This window comes from Lynx canadensis, chromosome A3 (assembly GCF_007474595.2).
Source record: "Lynx canadensis isolate LIC74 chromosome A3, mLynCan4.pri.v2, whole genome shotgun sequence".
Classification (NCBI taxonomy): domain Eukaryota; kingdom Metazoa; phylum Chordata; class Mammalia; order Carnivora; family Felidae; genus Lynx; species Lynx canadensis.
In genome coordinates, this window is record NC_044305.1 from 104675387 (window position 1) to 104700487 (window position 25101).

Genomic DNA, 25101 nt, shown 5'->3' on the forward strand with positions numbered 1-25101 from the left:
GTTGTGCCCAGCAGGGACCCTGGGGCAGGGCACCCGGCTGACCATGGCTCACCTGCGGATGCTGTCCTTATCCACCACTTCATAAGACAGCTCGATATTAGGGTAGCGGTTGCAGAAACGGGCCACGTCTGCGATCTGGCTGTCAGACAGCTGAAGCAACGCATTTCGTTCTTCATCTTCCATCTCCATGATGTCAAAAACACTCTCCACTCCCTGCAGTGCGTATTCAGAGGTCAGGGAAGCAGAACGCATACTAATGGCAAACGAAACCTGGCTCCAAATAACTGCTGGTTCAACTCCTATGCTATCAGATCATCTAAATACACGATTTCAGAAAGAACACAGCCCACAATTGTCCAGTCGTCAGGCTCCCTAGTACCTCAATACGTAACACCTTCAGGGGAACCAGAACTAGAACCCCCCCTGTACTGTGACTCCCCTCCCACAACCGCCACAAGTCCCCTCCTTCCCCTAGAAACTTGGCTCAGCCACCCAACAATCCGGGTCCAGACTCAGCTCACCTTGTCTGTACAACGTTTAATATGCTCTGAGGTGAAGTGTGGCAGCTGTTTCAGGTATGAGTCCTTGGACCACATGGCTTGGGTGACCATCTGGGCCAGCTCCATAGCTGCCAGAGCAGGGCTAAGCCACCCATTGCTGGAAAGGACATCCACACAGGCCTGGATGAGCCGGATTGCCTGAACCGAGACAGGAGTGCAGGACAAGGTAGGGTTGGAACCACCACTTCACAGGCCACCACTGGCCCCTCCACTCCACACCCGCACCCGCACTATACCTTGCTAAGAATTTCCTCAGTATCCGACTGCAGCTCGGCACTCAGCTGCATGCGGGACAGGTGAGCTTGCAGAAGCAGGTTGGTCTTGACATGTGGGTCATTGAACTTAGGATTATTCAGCTTATGGGGGACCTTCTGAGCCAACTGGAGAGTGGAAGAAAAATAGCTGGTGATGAACAGGTGACCCTGCCTGAGAACAGCTCTCAGGCCCAAAGTACCACCTGCCCCAAGCTCACAACCCTTCAAAACAGAAGTGTGGGTGATGTGTTAGGATCTTCCTGTGGTGACAAGGACAACATGTGCTCTGGGCACACAGGCCAAGTTTCAACTCTAAAGATGTCCTCCTGAATCCAAGATGCCCTCACCTGCCGCAGGAGGTTATCTTCATGGTGCCGGATGGGAATGTTCTCGTACTCCGCCGCATTGGAGATGATTTCAATAAGCCCTCGCACCTTGGTCTTGGCATTCAGGGACATGCTGAAGAGCTCTGACAGCCAAAGAGAAGGAGAAACGGGAGGAGTCAAACGCAGGTAGAAAAGGAGCAGGCAGGAGAGTTAACTGGGTTACTCCTCCCGACCCTATGATACATCCCTGGAATGTGCTTCCAGGGCACTGGAAGCCCTGTGCTCTCTCATCCCAGTGGGCTGCAGACCCCTGCATAAGGCTTCTTTAGCTTGGGCTCCCCAGACACAGCCCCTGCCGGCCCCTCACCAATGGTGGTGTAGTTGATGTAATAGTAAGCAGCGATCATGCCCAGGTTCAGAGGTGCCACATCCATTTCATCCTCAATGCTGATGCACTTGGACTGCTCTAAGTCACTCAGGGTCTGCTCCACAAGCTCGGACAAGTGGTCAGACAGGTGACGATGGGAGATCCCTGCAAAGGTGAGAGAGAAGTGGGGAGTCACAGGGAGACTGGCCGGCAAGGTCTGTAAGCCACAAAAGGATACCGTGCTCCAAAGTCCACTGACCCTGCAGGTTGTAATAATTGGGGTTCTGTGTCATGCGGCGGTACAGAAAGGTCCAGGTGAGGTAGTCCACAGCATCCTGCTTGTTCTCAATGGTCTTGGTGACAATCTCAGCATTGAAATGGTCATGCATACAGTGGTCCAGGTGGGACTCTACTGGCAAGGGCTCATATAAGAACTTTTTGAAGAAATCCTACAGGTTGGAAAAGGACAGACAGTAACACTCAATGACAACATGGTTACAATGAAGGGCCAAGGGCAAATCAACAGGGAACGGCCCTGGTGTGACAGACATAGCTAATACAATAATGGAAGAAGTCAGTTGCAGAGACAAGGTGAACTAGGTCTGGACCTGGAATGCTGGATGTGTGTGTCCGTTCCCACTGGCATCACTGGGTATTTTTATGGTGGGAACAGGGATACAGCAAGTCACACAGGCCTAACAGTACATGAGAAACCACCCAGAAGGTGAAAACCTTGACACATAGGAATCCACAGCAGTAGCAAAAACAAAGGGCTACAAAATTCCACGTGGCTAAGAGGTTTATTACCAAAGCAATGTGGAAAATTAAAAAAAAAAAACAAATAAAAAACAGAAGTTGACAGAAAAACTGTAAACAATGAAAGGCATCTATTAAAGAATCTACTCTGAGGCCCAGGATCTCAAGAGGGTGCACAAGGCCAGGACTGACCTTTTTGGAGCCCTGGCACATGATAACACAGCGCCCCTCATCATCCTGCAAAGGGCGGTTGGCATGGCCCACCATCTGAAGCACGTCGTAGATAGGGTAATCCACATACCTGGTGACAGAGAGAAGAAGGCAGGTAAAAGGTCCATCACCACAGAGGCCATACTCAGGAGGCTAAGACTACTTCAATGTCAAAGAATAAAATGTAAATATGGGACACAGTGGCAAATTACAGCAGACTTCTGTATTTACAGCTTCTTGTGCTCAGGTACTAGCTTCACTTGTTTAGAGATCATTACAGTTTTCAAGTTTAAGAGCTGGGACTCTGCTGCTCAGGGTCCTTGAACCAAAGCTACCAACCCATCGAGTGCCAAAAGCAAGTGACTCCCTGTTAAAGGATCAAATATGTAAGTCAAGCTCCCCAAAGAGGTGTATACTTCAAGAATTCTCAAGTCACCAGACTTAAATCCATACCTAGACGCAGTTTTAGGCATTAAAAATAAACCCATAAATAACAGTCACTTAAAAAAAAAGTCTACATTTTGAGAAAAAAATTAAGAGTTAAATCATTCAATTTTTTTCGGAGAAAAACGAATCCTTCTACATCTCGTCACCACAAAGGTATGTGACTTGGACCATATCACCTTCCCAGTCTATAAAATACACGAGTTAACTACCTAATCTCCAGCTCAAACTTCCTGGTTCTCTAACTTGCTGAAATGAGAGGAAGATCATAAAAGCAAATGTGAACCTAGGTCCTAAGACTAAAAAAACTCTCTGACACCTGGCTGTGGGGGAACCTCAGCTGACTGTTTAGTTCCCTAACACTTCTTTTTTGTAATAGCTAATTTCCAGATCTTCAGATGTTATGTTCATTTTAGGAGGAAGGTTCCCGTTAATGCACAGCACAGCTAGACTCACGCATGAATCTTGCCATTGTAGTACTGGGTGTCCATGATGATCACCAGGTGGGCAGCCACATTCATGCCCCAGCAGAGACTCCGGGAAGCTACCACCACCTGGATAGCCCCTGGATAGTAGAGAGAAGAAGACTGAGTGCAGGGCTCACTGGGAGCCTCCTTCTGTACAGATAGGGGCTTATCCTGTGGTAAGTTTCAGAACTCAGAGCAAAGTGTGCTGGGAAATGAGCCCTAATAATGGCTAAGGGTTAACACAGTACTAGAAAAGGGAGCTCTATGCTGCTGTTGCCCTGCTTGGGGGCCTATCCTAGAGGAAACAAGGTAATCTTGGAACCGAATCCGAAGCCCAGAGAAAGCCAGGCTTAGCCATCTGCCTGACACACTGGCCTTGTTGACTGGAAAATGCTAACACCAACTCATTAATAGGCTGGCTCAGTACACGGCAGCAAAACTGAGCTGAGTGTACATCAAACCAAATAGATTCAAGGGCCAAAGAGTGCCAGTAAGTGGTTCTGGCAGGAGCAACTCCATTGCAGCTCCAACAAAGAATGTCAGAGTGACAATACTCTATGTGAAATGCCAGAGGTCAACAAGGGACAGTGGCACACAGGCCACCCAAGGGAGACTCTACCGTTTACTACATCTCTAAGGTCTAACAACCTTGGCGAATCTGGTATCCATAGAAAACCAGGTCTACTGGTCAAAGGTCTAGAAAACCAGGTTCTGAAGTAATACGACCGTATGTGCCTGTTTTCTCAGCTAGCCAGTAGGGATAATATCCTACCTATACCACAAGGTTACTGGGAAAATCAAATGAGATAATATGTAAAACAATCAGAAAAGTATTTTGAAGGTGGTTAAGTGTGCAGTAGGGAAGTATCACCCACATCCTAAAGTTTCGTTCCTACCACCTGTGACACTCCCAGATACAATCTCCCTCTAGGCCACAGCACTTTTTTTCACCTGAGCTGAAGAGCTGTTCTACCAGGCGTCGCTCCATGGGGCTGAGCCCCTCGTGCAGGTAGCCCACTCCATTTAACAGTGTTTCCTTAAGCGTGCTGTCACTTAGTTTCTCCAGGTACGGGATCAGATCCTTCTCCGTGCAGTGCAAAAACCTAGGCAGCACGGGCGCTGATTTAGCTCAGAGCAGTTCCAATCCCTTGCAAGACCCTTCCAGCTGTGCGGTTGCCCAGTCCCTGGCCCCAATGGGGCTAACCCCCACCCTCATAAACAGAACACTCTTCAGGATCAGCCAACCTCACTGACCCAACTTCCCCCCCTCCCCCGCCCCCGCCATCCCACCTCTGCCGCTGGATATCTGCTGCACATGTGGTGAGAATGTCAATTGCAGTGAGGCGGGTCTGCTTTCGAGACGGAACAAAAACAATGACAGGCTTCTTGGGAGAGTGTTTGGTGATAGCATGGTACACGGGCTTGGCCATGGAGAGCAGGCGAGTTTGTGTATGGCTAATGTTGAAGCCCTGGAGACCGAGGAAAACGAAAAGACAGAAGTTACAATACCTGGTACTTCAACAAGAGTCCACGCAGGAACGGGGAGAGCGGCCCTACCTGGATGTGCAGCTCCAATGGCACAGGGCGCACGTTAGGGTGGAAGTTGAAAGTCGAGGTGGCACTGCACCCCAGCCAGTGGGCCACATCCTTGGCATTCGAAAGCGAAGAGCTAAGTGCCACAATGCGAATGGGTCGCTCAATCTGGGAGGAGATGTAGCGCATCCGGGAGCAGATCACTTCTAAGACAGGCTGGGACAGAGGCGGGGAGTCACTAGGGGCCCAGGCTCTCTTTCCCTATCCTCCACCCTGACTTAGGCTTTCTGTCTAGTTCAACCACCTCAAAACCATCACCTAACTCTTCCTTCTAATTAAGCGCTCTCCAATCTTTGGTTCTACCTCCTCCATAGCAGCCAATCTTCACTAAACAATGCTATTTTCCAAGAGTACTACAAAAAAGGCTCACAACGTCCTTTTGGAATAGGGTGACAAGCAGAATCCTCCTGGGAGAAGAACCTAGTCTATTGCCTCAGACCCAAACCTAACTCCCCAAAGCTAAGGACACTCAGCCAATCGCAGCCCCTCCAGTGTGCAAGGTTAAGCCATACCCCATTCTCGCCCCCGATAAGGTGGACTTCATCCACCACGAAGAGGTTGATGTTTTGGACATTCTTGCGCTGCTTCCACCGCCGAGAAAGAATGTCCCACTTCTCAGGGGTGCTGATGATGATATTGCCCTTGCCCAGAAGCTTCAGGTCCGTGCTAGTCTCCCCCGTCAGGAGCACCACCTTCTTGTTGAGCCTGTCCTGGAACTTCTCATACCAGTCCATGTAAACCTGGCACGCAGGGAGAGGAAGGGCAGCAAACATCAGGCCATGACAGGCATCGTTTCATTTGTAATGAGAATTGCCTGAGAAGCCAAATAGAGAGACCTGATGGTCTGTAGATCTCAAGCTACCTTATAATCCCACACTGACCTTTAAGAGTATTTTTCTTTAGGACACAAACTGGGGACATGAACAAAAGCAAAGTGTCTCGCCCCAATTAACCCTGCAAATTTCAAGGGCTTAGAAAATCTTGATCTGGACTCAGATAAAAATAGCTTCCGGGAAAATTCACACGTGACACAGCAGCACGCCACATACCTGCTCTGCCAGAGCCTCCATGGGAGTGATATAGACACAGCGTCCCTCTGAGTTCTGCAGCAGCATCCGCAGGATGGCAAATTCCGCGCAGATGGTCTTGCCGCTGCCCGTGGGGGCCCCCACGAACACATTGTCATCACTGTTGTAGACGGTGTTGAACACTGGAAGCCGGCAGAGCAGCAGTGGGAACATCAAAGAGAAAAGACACTCAGACCACTCCTCAGAACAGAGGACACCCGGAGAAACTCAGCCAGTCGACTGCCAAGTGCCGACAACGAAGGGGGAGGCATTAGGGCCTCTAATTGCAGCCAGCCTACTACACTACACCTCTCCCCTCATGCTCTCCCTCTCACACACAAGCAACAGGCGAAGAGCCCAAGACCAAGAAGTCCAGTAGCAGGGAGATCTGCAAGATGGCAGAGAAAGTAGACCAAGTATCCGGTGCTTCTCTGCCAGTCTTCTCAGGGACCAGGATACGGAACAAAAAGGAACTGGCTACCATCATCTGGCTACCCTCCGACACTCTCCTTGAAAGAAGGTAAAGCCTCAGTCCTGGCATCAAGACTGGTTAAAGTCAGTTGGGGGGGCACCTGGGTTGTTCAGTCGGTTAAGTGTCCAACTTCGGCTCAGGTCATGATCTCACGGTTCGTGAGTTCAGGCCCCCGCATCAGGCTCTGTGCTGACAGCTCAGAGCCTGGAGTCTGCTTCGGATTCTGTGTCTCCCTCTCTCTCTGTCCCTCCCCTGCTCACGCTGTCTCTTAAAAATAAACATTAAAAAAAAAAAAAGATTGGTTAAAGTCCAAGTTCTGTTTATTAAATGATTCAGTTGAGGTGCCTCTCTGCCTAGCTTCCTCATCTGTAAAGCAAGACACTAATAATAGTATCACAAGTAGTAAATCCCCCATAGGATCAGTGAGAGGAATAAAAGAGAAAATAACCAGATGTACTCAGCCAAAGTACTTAGGAAACAGGACATGCCCTGTGAACATGCCTGTTATTTAAAACGACAGACAGGGGAGTGCCTGGGTGGCTCAATCAGTTGAGCATTCATTCGACTCTGCTTTATCTCAGGTCATGATCTCTCAGTCTGTGGGTCCGAGCTCCGTGTCAGGGTCTGCGCTGACAGTGCAGAGCCTAGTTAGGACTCTCTCTCTCTCTCCCTCTCTGCCCCCCCCCACCCCCGTGTGCGCTCTCTCAAAATAAAAATAAACTTAAAATAATGCATTAAAAAAAAATGAAGGGAAAGGAGGCTTCAGTCAACACTGCACATGCTGCACACACAAGCAACAGGAGCACAGATCCAGCCTCCTGAGTCTGAGAAACAACAATGCATCATAATACGACCTTGTTCTGACCCTCCTCAATGAGCCAGGCAAATAAGCAAAGGAAATCTAAGAGTAACCAAGGACTAAGAAAGGAAAAAGTCCTAGTGTGCTCCAACAGTTGCCACTGATGAGCTCCCACACCTACCCGAGCGCCCTACGTCCCTTCTTGCCACTGAACATATCTGTCTCTACGGAACCTTTAAGGTCCTCCAGAGGAATGAACCGCGTGGGGATGGAAACACCTACCTTGGGTCTGGATGGGGTTGAAGAAAGGAAATTTATCCTGGTAAAGGCTCTCAAAAGCACTGTTTCTCAGAGCAGACACGGGCAAAGGCTGCAGGTCCAGAAGTTCGGTTGGAGGTGGGTACTTCTCCGGTAGGATCAGGTGCCGGAAGGAGACAGGCAGCTGGGTCTCACAAGCTGCCAGAACAGAAACGGGAGAGCTCATAAGCACTCCTCTCTTTACCTAATGACCCCTCAGAGCCCCTCCATGCACACTGAAAACCCCAAAGCAGCAGCAGATAGTATCACTCTGACCCCACGAAGTCCAGTCCAGCACAAAGTGAAAGACACTCTTGATTCCCCCAGAAGACCTGTCCCTATGGGACCATACAGAGACACACTCACAGAGCCAGCGGTCAGACACCACTCGGATGAAGTACTGAGGGGGCAGTGGTTCAAAGACAGGAACGAAAAACGTAATGAGGTGTTCATCCTGAGCATACTTGGCCTTGAGTAGAAAATACTCATGGTGGAGTATCACCTCACTGTCTACATCCTCCACCAGAATCCAGAATGCCTCTGACGAACCATGGACCTGTCAACACAAGCACAAGTAAAAGGAACACGAGCCAGCGTGGACTTGCACCTCCAATCCAGCTCTCCTCAGGGGCATTCGCGAGTAGTCCCTCCGCCAAGCAAAGCCTCACCTTTTCATCCCACTGGAAATCCGGCGTGATGGTCAGCTCCACTTTTAGGGTGGAGCGTGTGATAGGTTGCAGGTGCACCGACAACTCCAACTTGGGGAAGAGGTGGACGTACTTGTGGATGGTCTTCCCCATCTTCGGCATGCGGATAAGCTCCCCTAGAAGGACAGGAGGGTACGGGGGCTGCAGCCCAGCCTTCCAAGCAGAGCTGCAAACCGGGCCTTGTGGGCAAGTGGCAGAGTCCGCTCTGGTGGGCAGACTCCTCCTCCCTCCACTCTCAGTGCAGTCCAGAAGAGTCAAAGTCCCGGGACCAAGAGCTAGCCATGTTACTTCAGCAGAATAGGAGAAGTGAACACAGGACAGTAGGGCACCGGGCCCCGGAGATGGAAAGCAAGAAGGCTTAGAAAGATTTCTGAACAGTAAGGACAAGGAGGGTAGCTCCCCACATACCTATCTCATTATGATTCAGGTCATACAGACGCTCGAAGGGGAAGTTTTTCTTCTCAATCTTCTTCACTACCTCCTCAGGGAGTTTCCGGAACTGGCGCAGAGGACACATGGACTGCCACCTAGCCAGGAAGGAAACATTAACGGTCAGTCCCCTGTGAAACAAACTGCCTTTGTCATGGCTTTCAATTAGCTGTGACCACACAAAACAGTCATTAAAGGAAGGCATCTGGAACTGTACCAGCAGTGAGACTTGAAAGCCATCACTCATCACCACTCTCCTCCCACCCCCAGGCTCCACCTCAAAGGGCCCTCCCTCTTCTCAACTTTTAGCCAAGTTCAAGTCCCATTTCATGAGTGAGGACCAGAGATAAGAGCACTCCCAGGCTTCCCCACGACATCCTCAGCCTGGGGACCTTAACTCATGGTGACCAGCTCCCAGCCCAGTAGGTCCTTACATGCGCTTGTCAATCATCTTGCAGAGGTTCAGTGTCTTGTCTGTAAGCTGCGCCCAACCTCGATTCAGGACAATTTCAAAGATGGCACGCATCAACCTGCCAGCCGACTGGGAAAGATAAAGCATTCCCTCTGTTAAGTCCCCACCACCCCCAACCTAATGAAGCCACTCGACACATGGCTTAATTACCTCAAGCTCTGATGCAATCAGTCACACTTCTCAAAAATAAAGTCCTCTGTAATTACTCCCCCACCCTTTTTAAAGACTTTTTTAAAGTTTATTTATTTATTTTGAGAAAGAGGGAGAGCAGGGGAGGGGCAGAGAGAGAGAAAGAATCCCCATCTGTACTGTCAGCACAGAGCCCAACGCGGGGCTCAAACTCATGAATTCATGAGATCATGACCTAAGCCAAAATCAAGACTGAGATGCTTAACTGACTGGGCCACCCAGGCGCCCCTGCCTTTCCCCTTTTAGGTAGCTGATGTTTGCTGAATGCAGAATAGTTAGAAAAGGGCAGCTCGAGCTTACTGTACAACATCTTAACCTAATATCCATTGCGATTTTAAGGTTCGGCTCATTTAGCGCTCAGGGTTCTAGCAAAAGCAAGGATGCTAATGACTTGCCCTCAAAGGTAAAGACGAACTGTAGCTAATAGAACCTTTTGCCATTTCTGGATTTACAGATAAGCCTAGCCGTAGTGGAAAGTCACTCTCTGTAGGGAAGCAGACATTATGTCTTGTGGCTCTCCCTATGGAACCTGCCCAGCACTCTCTCTTAAGGCCCTACCTCTCCTCACGCTCCAGATCAGCGACACAGAGTGGCTATGCCGTATGCACATAATCAACAAGCCAACTAGAACAAAACTTGGCCTTCTCCCCTCCTCACTAGTGTCAGCCTGTTTTTTCCAAGACACACAATAGCACAAGGGACTGGAACTGTTTAGGCCTCTTCTCCTGGCAGCACAACTGCGCTCTCACCTGCGTGACATACACCATGTCTGCCATCAGCGCAAAGCCCTCCAATTTCAGCTGTGAGATGAAGGCTTGGAGAAGCACATTGATCTGGAAAAAAGCAAGGTCAGCAAGAAAATGGCCAGTCATTGATGGTGCAAGAAGGTGAATCACACTTCTGCTCTGAGATCCATGGATCATGCCGAATCGGATCCACAGCTCCCACTTTATAGGCATTAAATAACTGCTACTCCACATAAAGAACATGTGGAAAGGATGCAAAAACCAGGAAAACTGAGCAAGTCATCAAACACGAACGTAGATTCAAGGTTCACTTTTTACAAAACCATCCAATCCTTATGCCAAGCAGAGTGAGCTCACCTTTGCACTGGGTTCCTCAATGCTCTCCTTTACAGGGATGGGCACCCTCTCCAACAACTTCTGCAGCTCCAGCTTCTCCTCCTGCCACAAGAAGGGAACCGGTCAAGGAAAAGCCAGGTGACTAAGGAGAGAACCCATCCTGCAACTCAGCAGCGAGTACCAACCATCTGTCCCAACACGTTGTGTGGACTCACCTCTCTCACAGTGATGTTCTTGAACTCTGAAGACAACGAGAAGACTCTGAAAAGCTCAATTTCACTTAGGGTGGGCTTCAGCAGCTGGTTGTAGGTCTGTACTGTGTCATTGGTGATGTAGTAGTGGCTGGCTATACGGCCCAGTTCTGTCACCTATGAAGGGAGGAAGACTCAATCCAACGGCGATCGTTAACAAGTGGCAACCTCTCACTGTAGACAACAGGTGCCCACTGGAGGAACTCACAGCAACAAGAGTTTCTGGCCCAAGCACATGAAGAAAGATGGCACAACAAACTGACCTATGGTGAACTGATGCCCACACAGAAAAGACAGGTGATGATCTGCTTAGACTCAAGTGACAGAAAGCAGGCACCCTCAGGTTCTACTATACCATTTTAGAGGTTCCGAGATTCGAAGGGCACAGTCTAATCCCACCTGTTTTTCTACACAATGGGCAATTACACAGGCAGTGCTCAAATCAAGAAAACAATTTAAAAAATTGCCTGAGATCACCACTTTTACTGAGACCTGTGGCTCAATCCCTCAACCCACTCACCTGGAAGTTGCCTGTCTTCTTGTCATACTTGACCAGATTGTTCTTATCCAGCATCAAGGCAGCAGTATGAACCAGATCCAGTCGGCGCTGGTCCAGCAGGGGATCTCCCTTGAGGTCATCATGAGAGATGCCATAGAGGGTTGGGGATCGGAGCATTCGGATATACAGATAGGCATATCCAAGCCAGTTCACCGCATCCTACAAGAGAAAACCCGCTGGTCTGAGCATGGAGAAATTATGTCCAAATGAAAAGCTCCCAGAGATCACTTAGAAATTAATTCCAAGGATGCCTGAGTGACTCAGTCGGTTAAGTGTCTGACTCTTGATTTTGGCTCAGGTCATGATCTTACTACAGTTTGTGGGAAGGAGCCCCAAGTTGGGCTCCACGCTGTCTCCACGCAGTGCAGATTCTCTCTCTCCCTCTCCCTCGGCCCCTCCCTTGCTCGCATGCACATATTCTCTCTCAAAATATTTTTTAAAAAAAGAGAGAAATTAATTCCCAACTAGAAGAATGTATGTTGTCTTCTGAAGGTTTCTAGTATCTTATTAGAACGACAGAGTTCTTTCTGAGATCTTGGTAACAAGGGGAATTGTCAGCCACAGAGTTGACAAGCTTCAGAGAGACTGCTTACATTGAAGATGTGGGGCACAGGGTTGGAAGTCCCTACACGCTGGTGGTCCACAACACCACAATGGAGACCATCCCACCCTGGTATCTTGGCTTCTCTGGAGAAGGCAAGACGCGTGACGGGCAGAGCCCTTCCCTACCTTGGCATTCTGGACATTCCCCAGCACGATTTCCGCATTGAGCATGTCAGGCAACTTTGATACCATCTGGCTCTCGATAGGAAGTTGCTGATTGAGGAGGGACAGGTAGTACTGTAGCTCCCCATGAGACGTGATGAGTATGCCTTCGCCCTTGGTGTCATACTGGGGTCTTCCAGCACGTCCCAGCATCTAGGTCAGAAACAGGTTGCAAACCTTTTAAGAGAGTTATGGCCACAGAGCCTACGGTTTTGTTCCCAGACTTCTACTTTACAGAACCCCACCTTCCATCTGCCACCTTTTTGGCCTCTTGGCATAAATTTTATACACAGGATACCTTTCCCCACTGAAAATAACCTCAAAGGCTCTATACCTGCAGAATGTCCAGTGCCCCCAGTTCTGTCCAACGCCCCTTCTCTGGACTGTACACCTGGGTGCCTTTGATGATGACTGTATGTGCGGGGAGATTCACACCCCAAGCCAGAGTTGCTGTGGAAACTAAAACCTATAGAAGCAAAGCCAAGGTAATAAAGAAAAGACGTTACCACCACAGGGTTAGTATCCCCAAGTTCTCTTAGAAACTGGCCTTAGAGCTTCTAGCAGGACTGAGGTGGGTCCCACACTTGTCAAGGTAACACTGGAATAAAGAGGAAAGGAGTCCCTTGGTTCCTCGTCTATTCAATAATTAACATTCCACAGTTCTTGAGATACTTAAGAGGTAAAACTGTAGACTAATATTAATCAACTTAAAGTTACCAGACAATTAACAATACACCCTGAGAGAACATATGAGGTCCTAACCTTACAAGGCCCTGCTTGGTGACATCTGGAGTCACTGACACGCTTCCTTTGTTATGCTTCTCAAACGCTTTCCTAAAATCACCCATCTTCCCTGATGCAGTAGGTGAAGAGCTGGGAGAGGTGGCCAAAGTTCTATCTACCATACCTCCCACAACCCTCTAACCTGGTTTACCATAAGGTACTGGGTGCAAACATGGCATCTGACACCTGAGGTCTTCTGATGCCTACACTTTGCCCGTGCTCACCTGAATGTGTTTATCAGCAAAAAGATCCTCTACAAGTGTCCGGTCAACTCTGGTCATGCCTGCATGATGAATAGCAAAGCCATATGGCAGAAGATCCTTCAGCTCCAGGTTCTGTGGAACAGAAAAAAAACAGGTGAGGAGGTGAGCCTCGCTGTGGGAACTCCACAGAGACTAAGTAGATCTCTTCCCGCGAGACCCTGCCCCTTACCTATTCCACAGAACCAGACCCAGACAATCAACCTTCACCTGTGTGAAACAACAGCACCACGATGCAGTCGAGGACTGTCTGGACAACCTCGGATTGAACCAGTTACCAGGTAGGAAACAAGAGAACCGGGCCTGTCTCTCCTCACCTTGCACTGCTCAGCTTCCGTACGAAGGACTTCTGTGGAGGCTGAGCCCTCTCTCAGAAACAGACCCAGAGTGTCCTTCTCTAGGCACATGTCCCGGATGGCCCTGGCCGTCTTCCCAGTCTCCTTCCGGGAGTGGACAAACACCAGCACCTAAGGAGAAACCACAGTTTGCCACAGTCAAGAGACGCAGCTACCACTGTCACTCCTCTGGCCCCATGGCGCCAGCACCAGGAAGCAGAGGCTACACTGTTATGAGGCCAGAAACCCCGAGAAGAGCAATGGCAGGAAGGTATACTGATTCAGAAGCGCCTAAGACCCTGTGTGAATAAAGTACAAAGTACAGTGGCAGAGTCCTGTAGCTGGGAAACTAAGCTAACTCTTAGCATCCTATCTTTAAAACCACATTTAAGTAGAATATATATGCAAATTCAGAACTCCCAGTAATAAATCTGTGTTCAGGCACCTGACAGGATTCTAAGTCACCTGAAGAATGTGCCTGCAAAGTAACAGCTCATATACTGTATTAAATGATTGGCACTAGTCTTTGTAAAAGGACTTAGGAAGTCTCAATATATACTAGTACCATTTGGTAGGAAATAAAGTCCTCCAAGTATTTAGTGCCGAGAAAAGATTTGTCTTGGGGCACCTAAGTGGCTTAGTCGGTTAAGCATCCAACTCAGTTTCATTTCAGCTTGGGTCATGAACTCAATTTTGTGAGTTCAAGCCCCATACTGGCAGCGCAGAGCCAGCTTGGGATCCTTTCTCTCTCCACTCTTAAAATAAATACACTTAAAAAGAAAGAAAAGATTGGTCTCTTCATCTAGATTCATAGGCTTTTTTTAACAGATAAAAAAATATACACTCCCTGCCACTTTCCCTTGGTTTTTGTCTTGGTTAATGTGACCAAATGGTGTTTAATTAAAAAAATATGTATTTTCTAGTAAAATGTCCTCTTTCACTAGTTTTTAGTTTTCAACTTTATTTTCACTGTAAGCCAGCCAAATCTTTTATGGAAGGACCCTTGATAATGTAGAGAGACAGACTGATTATCCACACCTGGGGATTTCTTTTTTGGGAGTTTTTAAATTACAAATTCAATTTCCTTAATGGCTATGAAACTATTCAGGTTATCTTCTTCATCAAGGCTGAGTTTTGGTAGTTAGTAATTTTTGAGGAACAGGCCCCTTATTTTTTCTAGGTTGTCAGATGTAACATGTAAAGTTATTATCCTTTCAATGGCTACAGGTTCTATGTTAATATCCAATTTCATTCCTAATACTGGTGATTTGTCTTGTGTCTTTTTTCTTTATAGAAGTCAAAAATACAAAAGAACAGAGTTTAATAGGAAACCATAGATAGACCTGATTTTTTCCAGCATGTTCCATGATTTTCTCATAGACTATTTCATTCATGATCTGGAAACGCTTGATAGCTTTTTTCTCTGTGATACCCACATAAGTCTGTTCCAGAGGCACTGGGCGGAAGCTAGAAATTCAAATTAGATAAATGAGGTTTTTGGCACAAAATAGTGAGGAAACAGTTGTTTTCGGTGGAAAGGACATTCTTTCCTGGATTCACACGACATCAAAACCCAAAATCCGTCTAATACCCAATCCAAAAGAGCTCCTTGAAAAAGGGGAAGGGCATCAGGAAGGTCACCCTAATCTTCTCCCAGTCTTTCTTGTACCTGTTGTCAAAGTAAAAGAGACCCTTGGCAGGATCTACACGCAGAAAGGTAGCCACATCTTCATAGTTGGGGAGGGTGGCACTAAGACCGATGAGTCGGACATCCTCTTGGGTCATCTCAATGTTTCGGATGGCCCTGGCCACCAAAGCTTCCAAGACAGGACCTCTGTCATCATGGAGAAGATGGATCTCATCCTAAGGAATGAGGGGGTGGCCAATTACCTCTAGGGCTAGAAAAATGTAGCCCTCTTTCCTAACAGACCTATCCTGTAGTACATACCTACCATGCCAAATAAAGAAGAAAAGGGATCCCAAGCAAGAGAAACCCAAAGGGTGAGACAATACTCACTACGAAATACCCCAGAAAAGAACATGCTCTGACCACCAAGCTGCTTTGCTAGTTTACTGAAACCTAATGCTTTATGGCAAGAAAATCTGATACTTCAGGTAAATGAGTTCATTATAACTTCACTCAAAGATTAATTTCTTTACTAAAAATGAAGCTTCTGAGCAAACTTTATTTATATCAAATAAGGCTTCACCCCTGGGCAGTCATTCTTACTACTCTGTGCTTGCAAAAGATATGCATCAAATGATAAGTTCACATAGCCTAAGGCAGGGCTTCTTGAATGTCAGCATGTAGCAGAGAATCTTACTAAAATGTGGATTATGTTTCAGTAGATATGGGATGAGGTCAGGGACTGCACTTCTAACAAGACTTTGAGTAGCACTAGAGCAGGGGCTGGCAAACTTCATAAAGGGCCAATCAGGATTTTAAGCTTGTGGGCCATACAGTCTCTGTTACAAACAGAGCTGACCCTTGTACAGTGCAGGGGTTACAGATGCTCTACACAGTCGAGAATCCACTTACAACTTTTGACTCCCCCAGAACGTAACTACTGAGAGCCTACTGTTTACCAGAAGCCTTACCAATATCATAAACAGTTGATTAACACATATCTTGTACATGTTTTCTATACTGTATTCTTATGATACTGTAAACTAAAGAAAATGTTATTAGAATCATAAAGAAAAAATACATTTATAGTCCAGTACTGTATTTACCGAAAAAAATCACCATAAAAGCAGACCTGCAGTTCAAGCCTGTGTTGTTCAAGAGCCAACTGTACTCAATTCTGTCACTAAAGCACAAAAGCAGCTGTAACAATATGTAAATAAATAGGTATGACTGTACTCTGATAAAACAAAATCCAGTAGCCAGACTGCCAAGCCCTGCTCTAGAATGCTGAAAATCAACATGTGAGGTCTCCTTTCTGCTTTCCCAGACAACTTAAAGAAACTACAACCAGACTCAAGGTCATTCTTCTCTGGGTGCTCTCCGTACATTTGGAACACAATATCCTGATTCCTTCCTCATTCCCCTTGAGAATGGATTATTTATTTATAAAGCCCTCCTGGGAGGAAGACACAATTAGTTTTGTCTGTTTACATTTATTCCAAAACATTTCAGACACAAAAAAACACATAAAGAACAACATGGCAAACACCATGCACCGCCTCAGAAATCTTTCACTTAGGGGCAGATTCTCATTTAACGGTAACAGCAATACTGACAACAGCTGTCATTATAAAGACTAGTGACTACAGGAAAGCACTGAAGAAACAGCGTTAAAATTCAGCAAACCCTCCTCGACCAGGCCTGGTCTCTACGTGCTCAAGTACTCCCTGCTCACCAGAATGATGAGCCGCACGAGCTGTGTGTAGGTGCGCTCCCCACCCTTGCGGGTTATGATGTCCCACTTCTCGGGGGTGCAGACGATGATCTGAGTGGCGCTGATCTCCTCCTTGCACAGCTGGTGGTCGCCAGTCAGTTCTGCAACAGTGATGCCATACGTCGCCAAGCGCTAGGTGGAGGAGAGGCATGTCAGGCAAGAATGCTTGAAGGGGGCCTTGCCACCACACTTCATCTGGGAAGTCTGAATGTAGGGTACTGGAAGGAGGTATCGACCCAACAGGGAAATATCATATGAACACAAACACATATTTCTAAAATAAACCCAAGTTTACACTCAGGCAAATGAAGCAAAGAATTTCTGGGATGTCTGCACAAAGAGGGGGAAATGGAAACTTGTAGACAACCGCTAGGTCTAATGTCAACCATATCCTAAGAGCATTTCATAAATTCTTCAGTGATGTAAATGATAACACCAGAAAACTGACTCAGAGACAGTAACAGAAAGATGCTAAATCCTCGCAAAAGTCCAAGACAAGCCCAGGACACTCTTGCTTCAGAAATACTCGGACCCTGGGTCAAGCTCCACCTTGAAGTGGAAGAAAAACACCATACAAGACATTCCAGAGATGCCCCAGTACAAGCAGTGATGCACTAGACCTGTTCCCAGTACCTTTCTACCCCTTACCTTTCCGAAACTGCCCACCATCTCCTGCACCAGAGATCTCATAGGAGCAATGTAGATGATCTTGAAGTCATCCACGTTGATAGTGCCATCCATGTTAATGTGTTTTCCTATCTCTCGGAGCATACACATCAGGGCCACGTTGGTCTTACCCGCACCCTAAGACAGAGTCAAGGATGAGAAGGCCTGTTTACCTGTCCTCACTTCTACGGGCTTATCGGCAAAACAGACACCAGAGCACCTCCTAGGACATCTCTTCCATCAAAGAAAAAAGAACTGGCAGAGGATTTGGGTGAAGATGAACCATCTTGCCACCAAAAACATACACCACTTCCCACAGGAACAAAGCAGCCAGGGCAGTGCTTACAGTAGGGGCGCACAGCAGCAGATTCTCATCTGTTTCCAGAGCAGCACGGTAGAGTTTACTCTGGATCCGATTCAGTGTTTTGAAGCCCTCAAATCCAGCCTGGGCATACTTCGGCAGCTTCTCCACTGGAAGCAGTTGCTAGAAGGAAGAAATGCCATGCATGTCACACACTGGCAGCACCCTTGAGCAGGCTGTTTTTGCGGGATGGCCAGGATTGTATTTCCTGGCGCCCTCCCTGAATAACTCTGCACTGAAGGCCAGATGAGAAATTCAATATTGTCCCCTGGACTCAAAATCAAAACGGGAAACTCTGAAGCAACTTCCATTTCTGGGACAAACTATCTATGACACAAGGCCACATTTTGGCCAATGGGTTGAAATCCCAACTGGAAGGGAGATGAACTGAGCAGAAAACTGAGAAAAATAATTCACTCACTTCTTCTGAACCAAAGGGCTTGGGCTTCAGAGCAGGCACATGCACCTCTTCATAGCCCTTGCGCTGGCGACGGAAGGACCCATCAGGAAGCTGACAACGTTTATTGGCCATGAAGTGGCTCCCCTGGGTAAAAACCAGGTCCTCCAAGTCCAGAACCTGACGCGGAGCCAGTGCCTGGGAAGATGGGGGTAAGAAAAAAAAAAAAAAAAAAAACACACAGTGAACAAGGTGAACAACTAAGTTTTCCATCCGGCATAGCCTTAGAAATGACCCGATACTTACCTCTCCACCCTGGTCCAGATCCATGGTTTCCAAGTCTGTGTCCATTCGGGACTGTCGTACTCGCTCTCTCCGAGACCTTTCCTCCTGTGACAGGGAAAGATATAAAGTAACAATTATTCACCATCATAGGTTCTGGTCCCTTCCAACCCCTGCCTAGCGAAGCCGGACTCACAGGTGCTGACCAGTAAGTCTCCAAACAGAAAGATGGCCCTTTATGTTCAGACATTTGCCACAGGGACCACCAGAATGATGAAAGCAAACAGCTTTAAAGGGACAATGCACAGCGCAGGGATTTCAAAAGTAGACATTCAGCAATTCAGCATCAAGGGCTATCCCTAAAGGTAGAAGCGTGGGTTCTGTGTTCAGCCAACACATGTGTTCTGTCCCAGCATTTTCAGTAGATACCATGATTTATTGTGTAAACAAAGAGTGAACCGTCCATGGTGCTGGTGAAGACCACGGGAAGTCAACAGTCTCTTGACCACACCAATGTCAATGTGTAGATTTTAATCTACACCAGTGACAAACCTCAAAGAATTCAGAGAAATTACTTCTTCAATTCCCTTTTCTAATAGGAATTCAGCTCTACGCTACAATCTTCTAAATGAGGTCTCCTTTCCAAATCAAACAGTCTAGCTCCGGAATCAGACAGATAAACCAACCCAGCCCTTACCCGGATCAGATCCTCCTTCTCGGTCTCATGGAGCTGGTAGAGGAACTTGGAGAGCTCTGGATCAGCTTCCATCTTTCCCATGATCCTTTCCTTTTCCGCTTCACTCTGTGCACTGGCCAGTAAGGTGCAGTATAAAACTGCCAACAGCAAAAGGAAGAAAGGGAAGGTGAGAAGAAGGGGGTAAGGTAAAATCAACCTTCAACCTTGGGGGAGAAAGCAAACTAAATGAAAGAAGCACTGAAGCTATGAAAATTAACAAAGCCTCCATCACACATGCACACACACCACGTATATGCTCCAGAAGAGACCACTATATACTCACTCATCATCCTGTGCTGTCGCAACACTTTAATAAAATCAAAAGTGTTGAAACCAAGGAGCAGAACCAGCTGGTTCTCACATTCCCGATCATCACTGGCCGTCTGCAGAGAGAAGGTAACACCATGATTAAGGACGCAGCCATCTGCCTCCATCCACCGTCCCATCTGCTAAGATACATACAATGAACACAAAACAACATCTTGGCTGTACCTTCAAAATCTCCAACACTTCATCTGCCTTCTTCTGTGACACAATGGCATCATCATAGAAGCGACTGAGCTGCCGCTGTAGCCAAAACGCATCAATATCCCGAGGATGCAAATCCTTCTTCTTAGAACTCATCAGTTCCCCCGATGCTACAAGCTACAAAAGTAACCAGGCACTTAGCTCACACCATGTCTGTCTGCACCAACGGCTTTCTCATCATCCTACAACAAAGTTCTACCTGCCACCCATAGCCTACGATCCTTTGAGGACTTTCCAGAAGGAAAAAAAACTCTGCTACATTGAGCTCAGGAGCATACCAAACTAAGATTTCATCAACACATGCCTTTGGAAAGGAGAATGAGTGACTGAAGTCTTAAGAAAATCAAGACACTGCATGTTTATTACGGTTCCTATAAAAGGGTAGCTTGGTAAGTAATATATAACAGGACCTACATATGAGAAACAAATGCTACACCCAGAAATCCCCTGACCTTGCAGCAATAGGCAAAAACAAACCGTACTTACATTAGCTGAAAGGGTGCAGCGCACCACGGCCTCATCCCCTTCCATGTCATCATCAGATGCCTCTTCTCGAACTTCCCCATACACATCTTCATCACCTTCCTACAGAGACAGCCCAACCCCAACTCATGATTTGGAAGTGACTCTGGCATCACCACAGAACTTCTCCCCTCAATCACTTAAAATTGGATCCATGGTTAGAGCAATGGTTGGGGGAGGGGGGAAGTAACCAGTAGCTTACTGGAGCCAGGGTCAGTCTTACTCCACAGTACATTTAATTGAATGACCTCATTACTCTTAAGCCCACTTGGCATGGATTCATTGGATGCTTCTACTCTCTCTTCTGCTTCTCCTCTTAGTTTACTAAACTCCCTTAAATTTATTTTTTGCGAGAGAGAGAGGCAGAGAGAGGAAAAAAGGGAATCCCAAGCAGGCTCCACACCACCAGTGAGAAGCCCAATGCGGGGCTCAAACTCACGAACCATGAGATCATGACCTGAGCCAAAGTCGGACGCTTAACTGACTGAGCCACCCAGGCGCCCCAAGAAATTCTGATTAGGTGGTAAATCTCAGTGGCTGCTGCAATTGTTACTTTAACAAACATGTACAAAATATGCCTGTGCTCTTGGGCAAAAGTGCATTCTTTTAAAACTGGCACAGGAGCACCAGGGTGGCTCAGTTGGTTGGGCGTCCAACTTCAGCTCAGGTCATGATCTCACAGCTCATGGATTCAGGCCCCATGTCAAGCTCTGTGCTGAGGCTCGAAGTCTGGAGCCTGCTTCAGATTCTGTGTCTTCCTCTTTCTCTGCCCCCCACCCCCATTCGTCTCTCTCTCTCTCTTAAAAATAAATAAGCATTAAAAAAAAATTTTTTTTTAAATGGCAGGACACAATACTGAAAATTGGAAAATTATCACAATAAATTAAAATGCATTAAAACATGGTGATGTATGCCCTCAATGGAGGTGCATGCTGTACTTTTTGCCTTTTTGCTGATCCACGTAATTTATTTTAAATTATTATATGTTTAGGGGCACCTGGGTGGCTCAGTCAGTTGAGTGTCCGATTTTGGCTCAGGTCATGATCTCACAGTTTGTGAGTTCGAGCCCCGCGTCAGGCTCTGTGCCGACAGCTCAGAGCCTGGAGCCTGCTTCGGATTCTGTGTCTCCTTCTCTCTCTCTCTGCCCCTCTCCCATTCACACCGTTTCTCTCTCTCAAAAATAAATAAACAGGGGCGCCTGGGTGGCTCAGTCGGTTAAGCGTCCGACTTCGGTTCAGGTCATGATCTCGCAGTTTGTGAGTTGAGCCCCACATCAGACTCTGTGCTGACAGCTCAGAGCCTGGAGCCTGCTTCCGATTCTGTGTCTCCCTCTCTCTCTGCCCCTCCCCTGCTCATGCTCTGTCTCTGTCTCAAAAATAAATAAAACGTTAAAAAAAATTTTATAAAACAAAAATTAAAAATTAAAAAACAAATTATTATATGCTTACATTTGTAAGTTCAAGTTTGCTTTATAAATCCCTAAAGACAACCGCAGCAAATTCTTAGCAACATAATATTTATGCCTGAGTTAGACACCCATAAAACAAACACCATAAAATTTATCTGGCTTCAGTTAGGAAGCTTCTTTACGCCAGAAGTGGTCCCCTCACCTTAACAATTTCAAAAAATAAAAACAGACTGCATCCATTTGCTTTGTCACTCACCTCCTCATCAGACTCAAACTGAACATTCACACCATACGTCTCATCAATGTTGTCATCTGCAACGGTAAGAAGAAAAAGGATAGTGAATTAGTGTAATGAGGCACTTTGGAGCTAATTCCTCCCCAACTGCCTTACTTGCCTGCCCTCAGCGTAGATCTATAGTCTCAGGACCCACAGACTAAGACACTTAATGTAAGACAGCCATCCACATTGCCACCTCTGAGGCCTCCTCCAACCTGCCAGTTCTGGATACGGCCCTGCATCGCCTGCTCAACCACCCGAACGTGCCACTCCTGCCCCCACACAGGCTCTGCCCAAGTTTTCCCCCAGGTTCTATACAAAAGGGTCTTAAGAGTAAGAAATGGCTGCTGTATCTAGGGATTCTGATTCACCAATCACAACTCTTCAAACATCACAACTCTTCAAACACCAAAGAGGTTATGAGAACTCACTGACATATGCAGAGGTTTTAATGACTAAGGCTAGAAAATCAAGTTTAGAAGTCAAAAACAATCATTTAATAAGATAAGGACATAAAGAACTCAGTTACCCATATTCTGGATTTCCTTGTCTCCACCGTAGTCTGTGATCTTTTTGCCCAAGTTCACTAGCACATGGTATCTGGTATCATCTGTCTGACCCAACAGCAGGTCAATCTCCTTTCTCCTTTCCTTGTCCCGAAGCTTTTCATTCTTTAGAACAGCTAGAACTTCATCAGCTGCCCCACAAAGGATATCACGTGGCTAGAGGCAAAAAAAAAAAAAAATTTAGAACAAGATCTAGAACATCACCGACCAGCTTCATGTGACAACAGGATGTGAACAGCCATGCCTCTTTAAACCTTGCCTACCAGATTCTGACTACTTTCATCACTACTGATAAAAAATGCCACAACCGAAGGAAGACCCATCTGTTTTTAAAAGATTAGGTAGGTGGTCTTAAGAAGTAGGACCCAGATTCCACAAGTCTGGCACATTTCTACAGGTGGCAGAGGCGCTCCTCAATGCTCCTCTAGCCCACCAAACTTTTGGTAATTCTTTATCCTCACCAGAGCCTCTGAGATGCATAAAGACCCTTAAACTAATCACACATATATAATGCTCAAGAGCACAGATTTCAGATATAGAATATCCGGGCTCCTATGGTGGCCCTGCAAAAATACTACCTCTATCACGTAGGAAAATTACTTAACTATTCTTTGCCTCGTATCTCTCGCCTGTAAAATGAAAAATAAATATTAACAGGGCCTAGTCATAGAGCTGATGTCATAGAGGACTGAAAAAGAGAAAACACGTAAAGTGCTATTCCACACAAAGCCAAGTGCTCAGTAAGTATTAGCCACTTCCACAAACTGCTATCGTCCACAAAGAAAAATCCACAGTCAAGGTTCTTCTGATACTTCCCAGTTGCAATTCTCTCCCTCTCCAAAAACATGGTTTCACCCTCTGGCTTCCTCACCTGGTCCCCAAGGGCAGCTTGGATGAAGCTGAGTAGCACCTCATAGGTCTCCCGGGTCTCTTTAGTCTTGGGCTTATAGATGATGCCCACCATCTCATCGATGCCCTCTGAGAGCAGAGTATAGCCCTTCATCTTGTTAATGTCATGTCGGTCCTCATCACGCTTTCTTCGCCTAATGAACACATGATATTGAAGAGGTAGAATCTCCCCACAAAGACAAAACTAAATCAAGCCTATCCTCCTCTCCTCAGCTTCATAGCACACAGGTAATGTTTAAAAATATGAATCTATACCTCAGCAAATGATTCCCATTTGGCCATGTTTATGTGGAAAAAGTAACAAGAAGGGAATCCTCTGTTATTCTCTCACTAAACACACTAAATGTTGCAATGAGACAGCCTCCTCACTCACTTGAAAAAGGACAACCCTTTTTGGGTTGTTGGCATAACACTACAATCGAATTTCAACTTGCCACACCTCAGACACATTTTCTTTTTCTGGCCAGAGAAACTGAGGATCCAAAGGAATCTACTACCATTAATTCTCAACAAATTATAACAAATCTGTAAAGGAAGCCATACTCTGCAAGGTAAAGAAACCATGATGTATTTATTCACTTCAAATGTAAATAATCAAGGGGTGCCTGGCTGGCTCAGTCGGTAGAGAGTACGCAATTCATGATCATGGGGTTGTGGGTTAGAGCCCCATGTTGGGTGTAAAGATTACTTAAAAATAAAATATTTTTTTTTATTTTTATTTTTTATTTTTTTATTTTTAAAAATTTTTTTTTTCAACGTTTATTTATTTTTGGGACAGAGAGAGACAGAGCATGAACGGGGGAGGGGCAGAGAGAGAGGGAGACACAGAATCGGAAACAGGCTCCAGGCTCTGAGCCATCAGCCCAGAGCCTGACGCGGGGCTCGAACTCCCGGACCGCGAGATCGTGACCTGGCTGAAGTCGGACGCTTAACCGACTGAGCCACCCAGGCGCCCCCTTTTTTTATTTTTTTAAAGAGAGCAAGAGAGCACGCATGAGCAGGGGAGGGACAGAGAGAGAATCCCAAGCAGACTCCATGCCATCAGCATGGAGCCCAATGCGGGGCTCAAACTCACGAAACCTTGAGGTCATGACCTGAGCCGAAATCAAGAGTCAGAGGCTTAACTGACTGAGCCACCCAAGCACCCCAAAAATTAAATCTTAAAACAAACAAACAAACATAACTAATCAAAACTGGGCCTCTGAATTACTGAGGTTTCATCATTGAAGAGGAAAAAGAGACAGAGATGATCAGAGATTTCAAAACACAAGGATGAAGGGCACCTGGGCAGCTCAGTCGGTTGGGCGTCTGATTTTAGCTCAGGTCATGATCTCCCGGTTTGTGAGTTCAAGCCTTGTGTCTGGCTCTGTGCTGACAGCTCAGAGCCTGGAACCTGCCTCGGATTCTGTGTCTCCCTCTCTCTCTCTGTCCCTTACCTGCTCACACTTTGTCTCTCTCTCTCTCTCCCTCTCTCTCAAAAATAAAAAAATAAACAAAAAAAACATAAAGATGAGGTAAAGTTCAATGATTTTTAAGTTTTGAAATATATCCCCCAGGGTGCCCAGGTGACTCAGTGGGTTAATCACCCGACTATGGCTCAGGCC

The 25101-nt window shown here is 46.7% G+C and overlaps 1 protein-coding gene across 1 annotated transcript in view; it reads right to left on the reverse strand.

Annotated features, from left to right (window-relative positions):
- SNRNP200 (small nuclear ribonucleoprotein U5 subunit 200) overlaps nucleotides 1–25101 on the reverse strand; it is a 28640-nt gene that overhangs the window by 2091 nt on the left and 1448 nt on the right. Inside the window, exons 3-42 of the mRNA XM_030311194.2 lie at nucleotides 23460–23631; nucleotides 22552–22744; nucleotides 22002–22057; nucleotides 20302–20400; nucleotides 19780–19932; nucleotides 19571–19670; nucleotides 19249–19385; nucleotides 18576–18659; nucleotides 18294–18467; nucleotides 17858–17995; nucleotides 17494–17649; nucleotides 16807–16977; nucleotides 15114–15307; nucleotides 14788–14911; nucleotides 13427–13576; nucleotides 13074–13184; nucleotides 12401–12532; nucleotides 12031–12219; nucleotides 11263–11460; nucleotides 10707–10859; nucleotides 10513–10593; nucleotides 10159–10242; nucleotides 9183–9289; nucleotides 8728–8846; nucleotides 8281–8435; nucleotides 7979–8168; nucleotides 7598–7771; nucleotides 6027–6187; nucleotides 5490–5717; nucleotides 4942–5133; nucleotides 4675–4853; nucleotides 4336–4487; nucleotides 3374–3482; nucleotides 2456–2564; nucleotides 1767–1956; nucleotides 1508–1672; nucleotides 1162–1283; nucleotides 797–940; nucleotides 522–698; nucleotides 53–213 (exon numbers count right to left, since the gene is read on the reverse strand). Of these exons, the coding sequence (XP_030167054.1) occupies nucleotides 53–213; nucleotides 522–698; nucleotides 797–940; nucleotides 1162–1283; nucleotides 1508–1672; nucleotides 1767–1956; nucleotides 2456–2564; nucleotides 3374–3482; nucleotides 4336–4487; nucleotides 4675–4853; nucleotides 4942–5133; nucleotides 5490–5717; nucleotides 6027–6187; nucleotides 7598–7771; nucleotides 7979–8168; nucleotides 8281–8435; nucleotides 8728–8846; nucleotides 9183–9289; nucleotides 10159–10242; nucleotides 10513–10593; nucleotides 10707–10859; nucleotides 11263–11460; nucleotides 12031–12219; nucleotides 12401–12532; nucleotides 13074–13184; nucleotides 13427–13576; nucleotides 14788–14911; nucleotides 15114–15307; nucleotides 16807–16977; nucleotides 17494–17649; nucleotides 17858–17995; nucleotides 18294–18467; nucleotides 18576–18659; nucleotides 19249–19385; nucleotides 19571–19670; nucleotides 19780–19932; nucleotides 20302–20400; nucleotides 22002–22057; nucleotides 22552–22744; nucleotides 23460–23631 (5883 nt within the window). The remainder of the gene's footprint in view (nucleotides 1–52; nucleotides 214–521; nucleotides 699–796; nucleotides 941–1161; nucleotides 1284–1507; nucleotides 1673–1766; nucleotides 1957–2455; nucleotides 2565–3373; nucleotides 3483–4335; nucleotides 4488–4674; nucleotides 4854–4941; nucleotides 5134–5489; nucleotides 5718–6026; nucleotides 6188–7597; nucleotides 7772–7978; nucleotides 8169–8280; nucleotides 8436–8727; nucleotides 8847–9182; nucleotides 9290–10158; nucleotides 10243–10512; nucleotides 10594–10706; nucleotides 10860–11262; nucleotides 11461–12030; nucleotides 12220–12400; nucleotides 12533–13073; nucleotides 13185–13426; nucleotides 13577–14787; nucleotides 14912–15113; nucleotides 15308–16806; nucleotides 16978–17493; nucleotides 17650–17857; nucleotides 17996–18293; nucleotides 18468–18575; nucleotides 18660–19248; nucleotides 19386–19570; nucleotides 19671–19779; nucleotides 19933–20301; nucleotides 20401–22001; nucleotides 22058–22551; nucleotides 22745–23459; nucleotides 23632–25101) is intronic.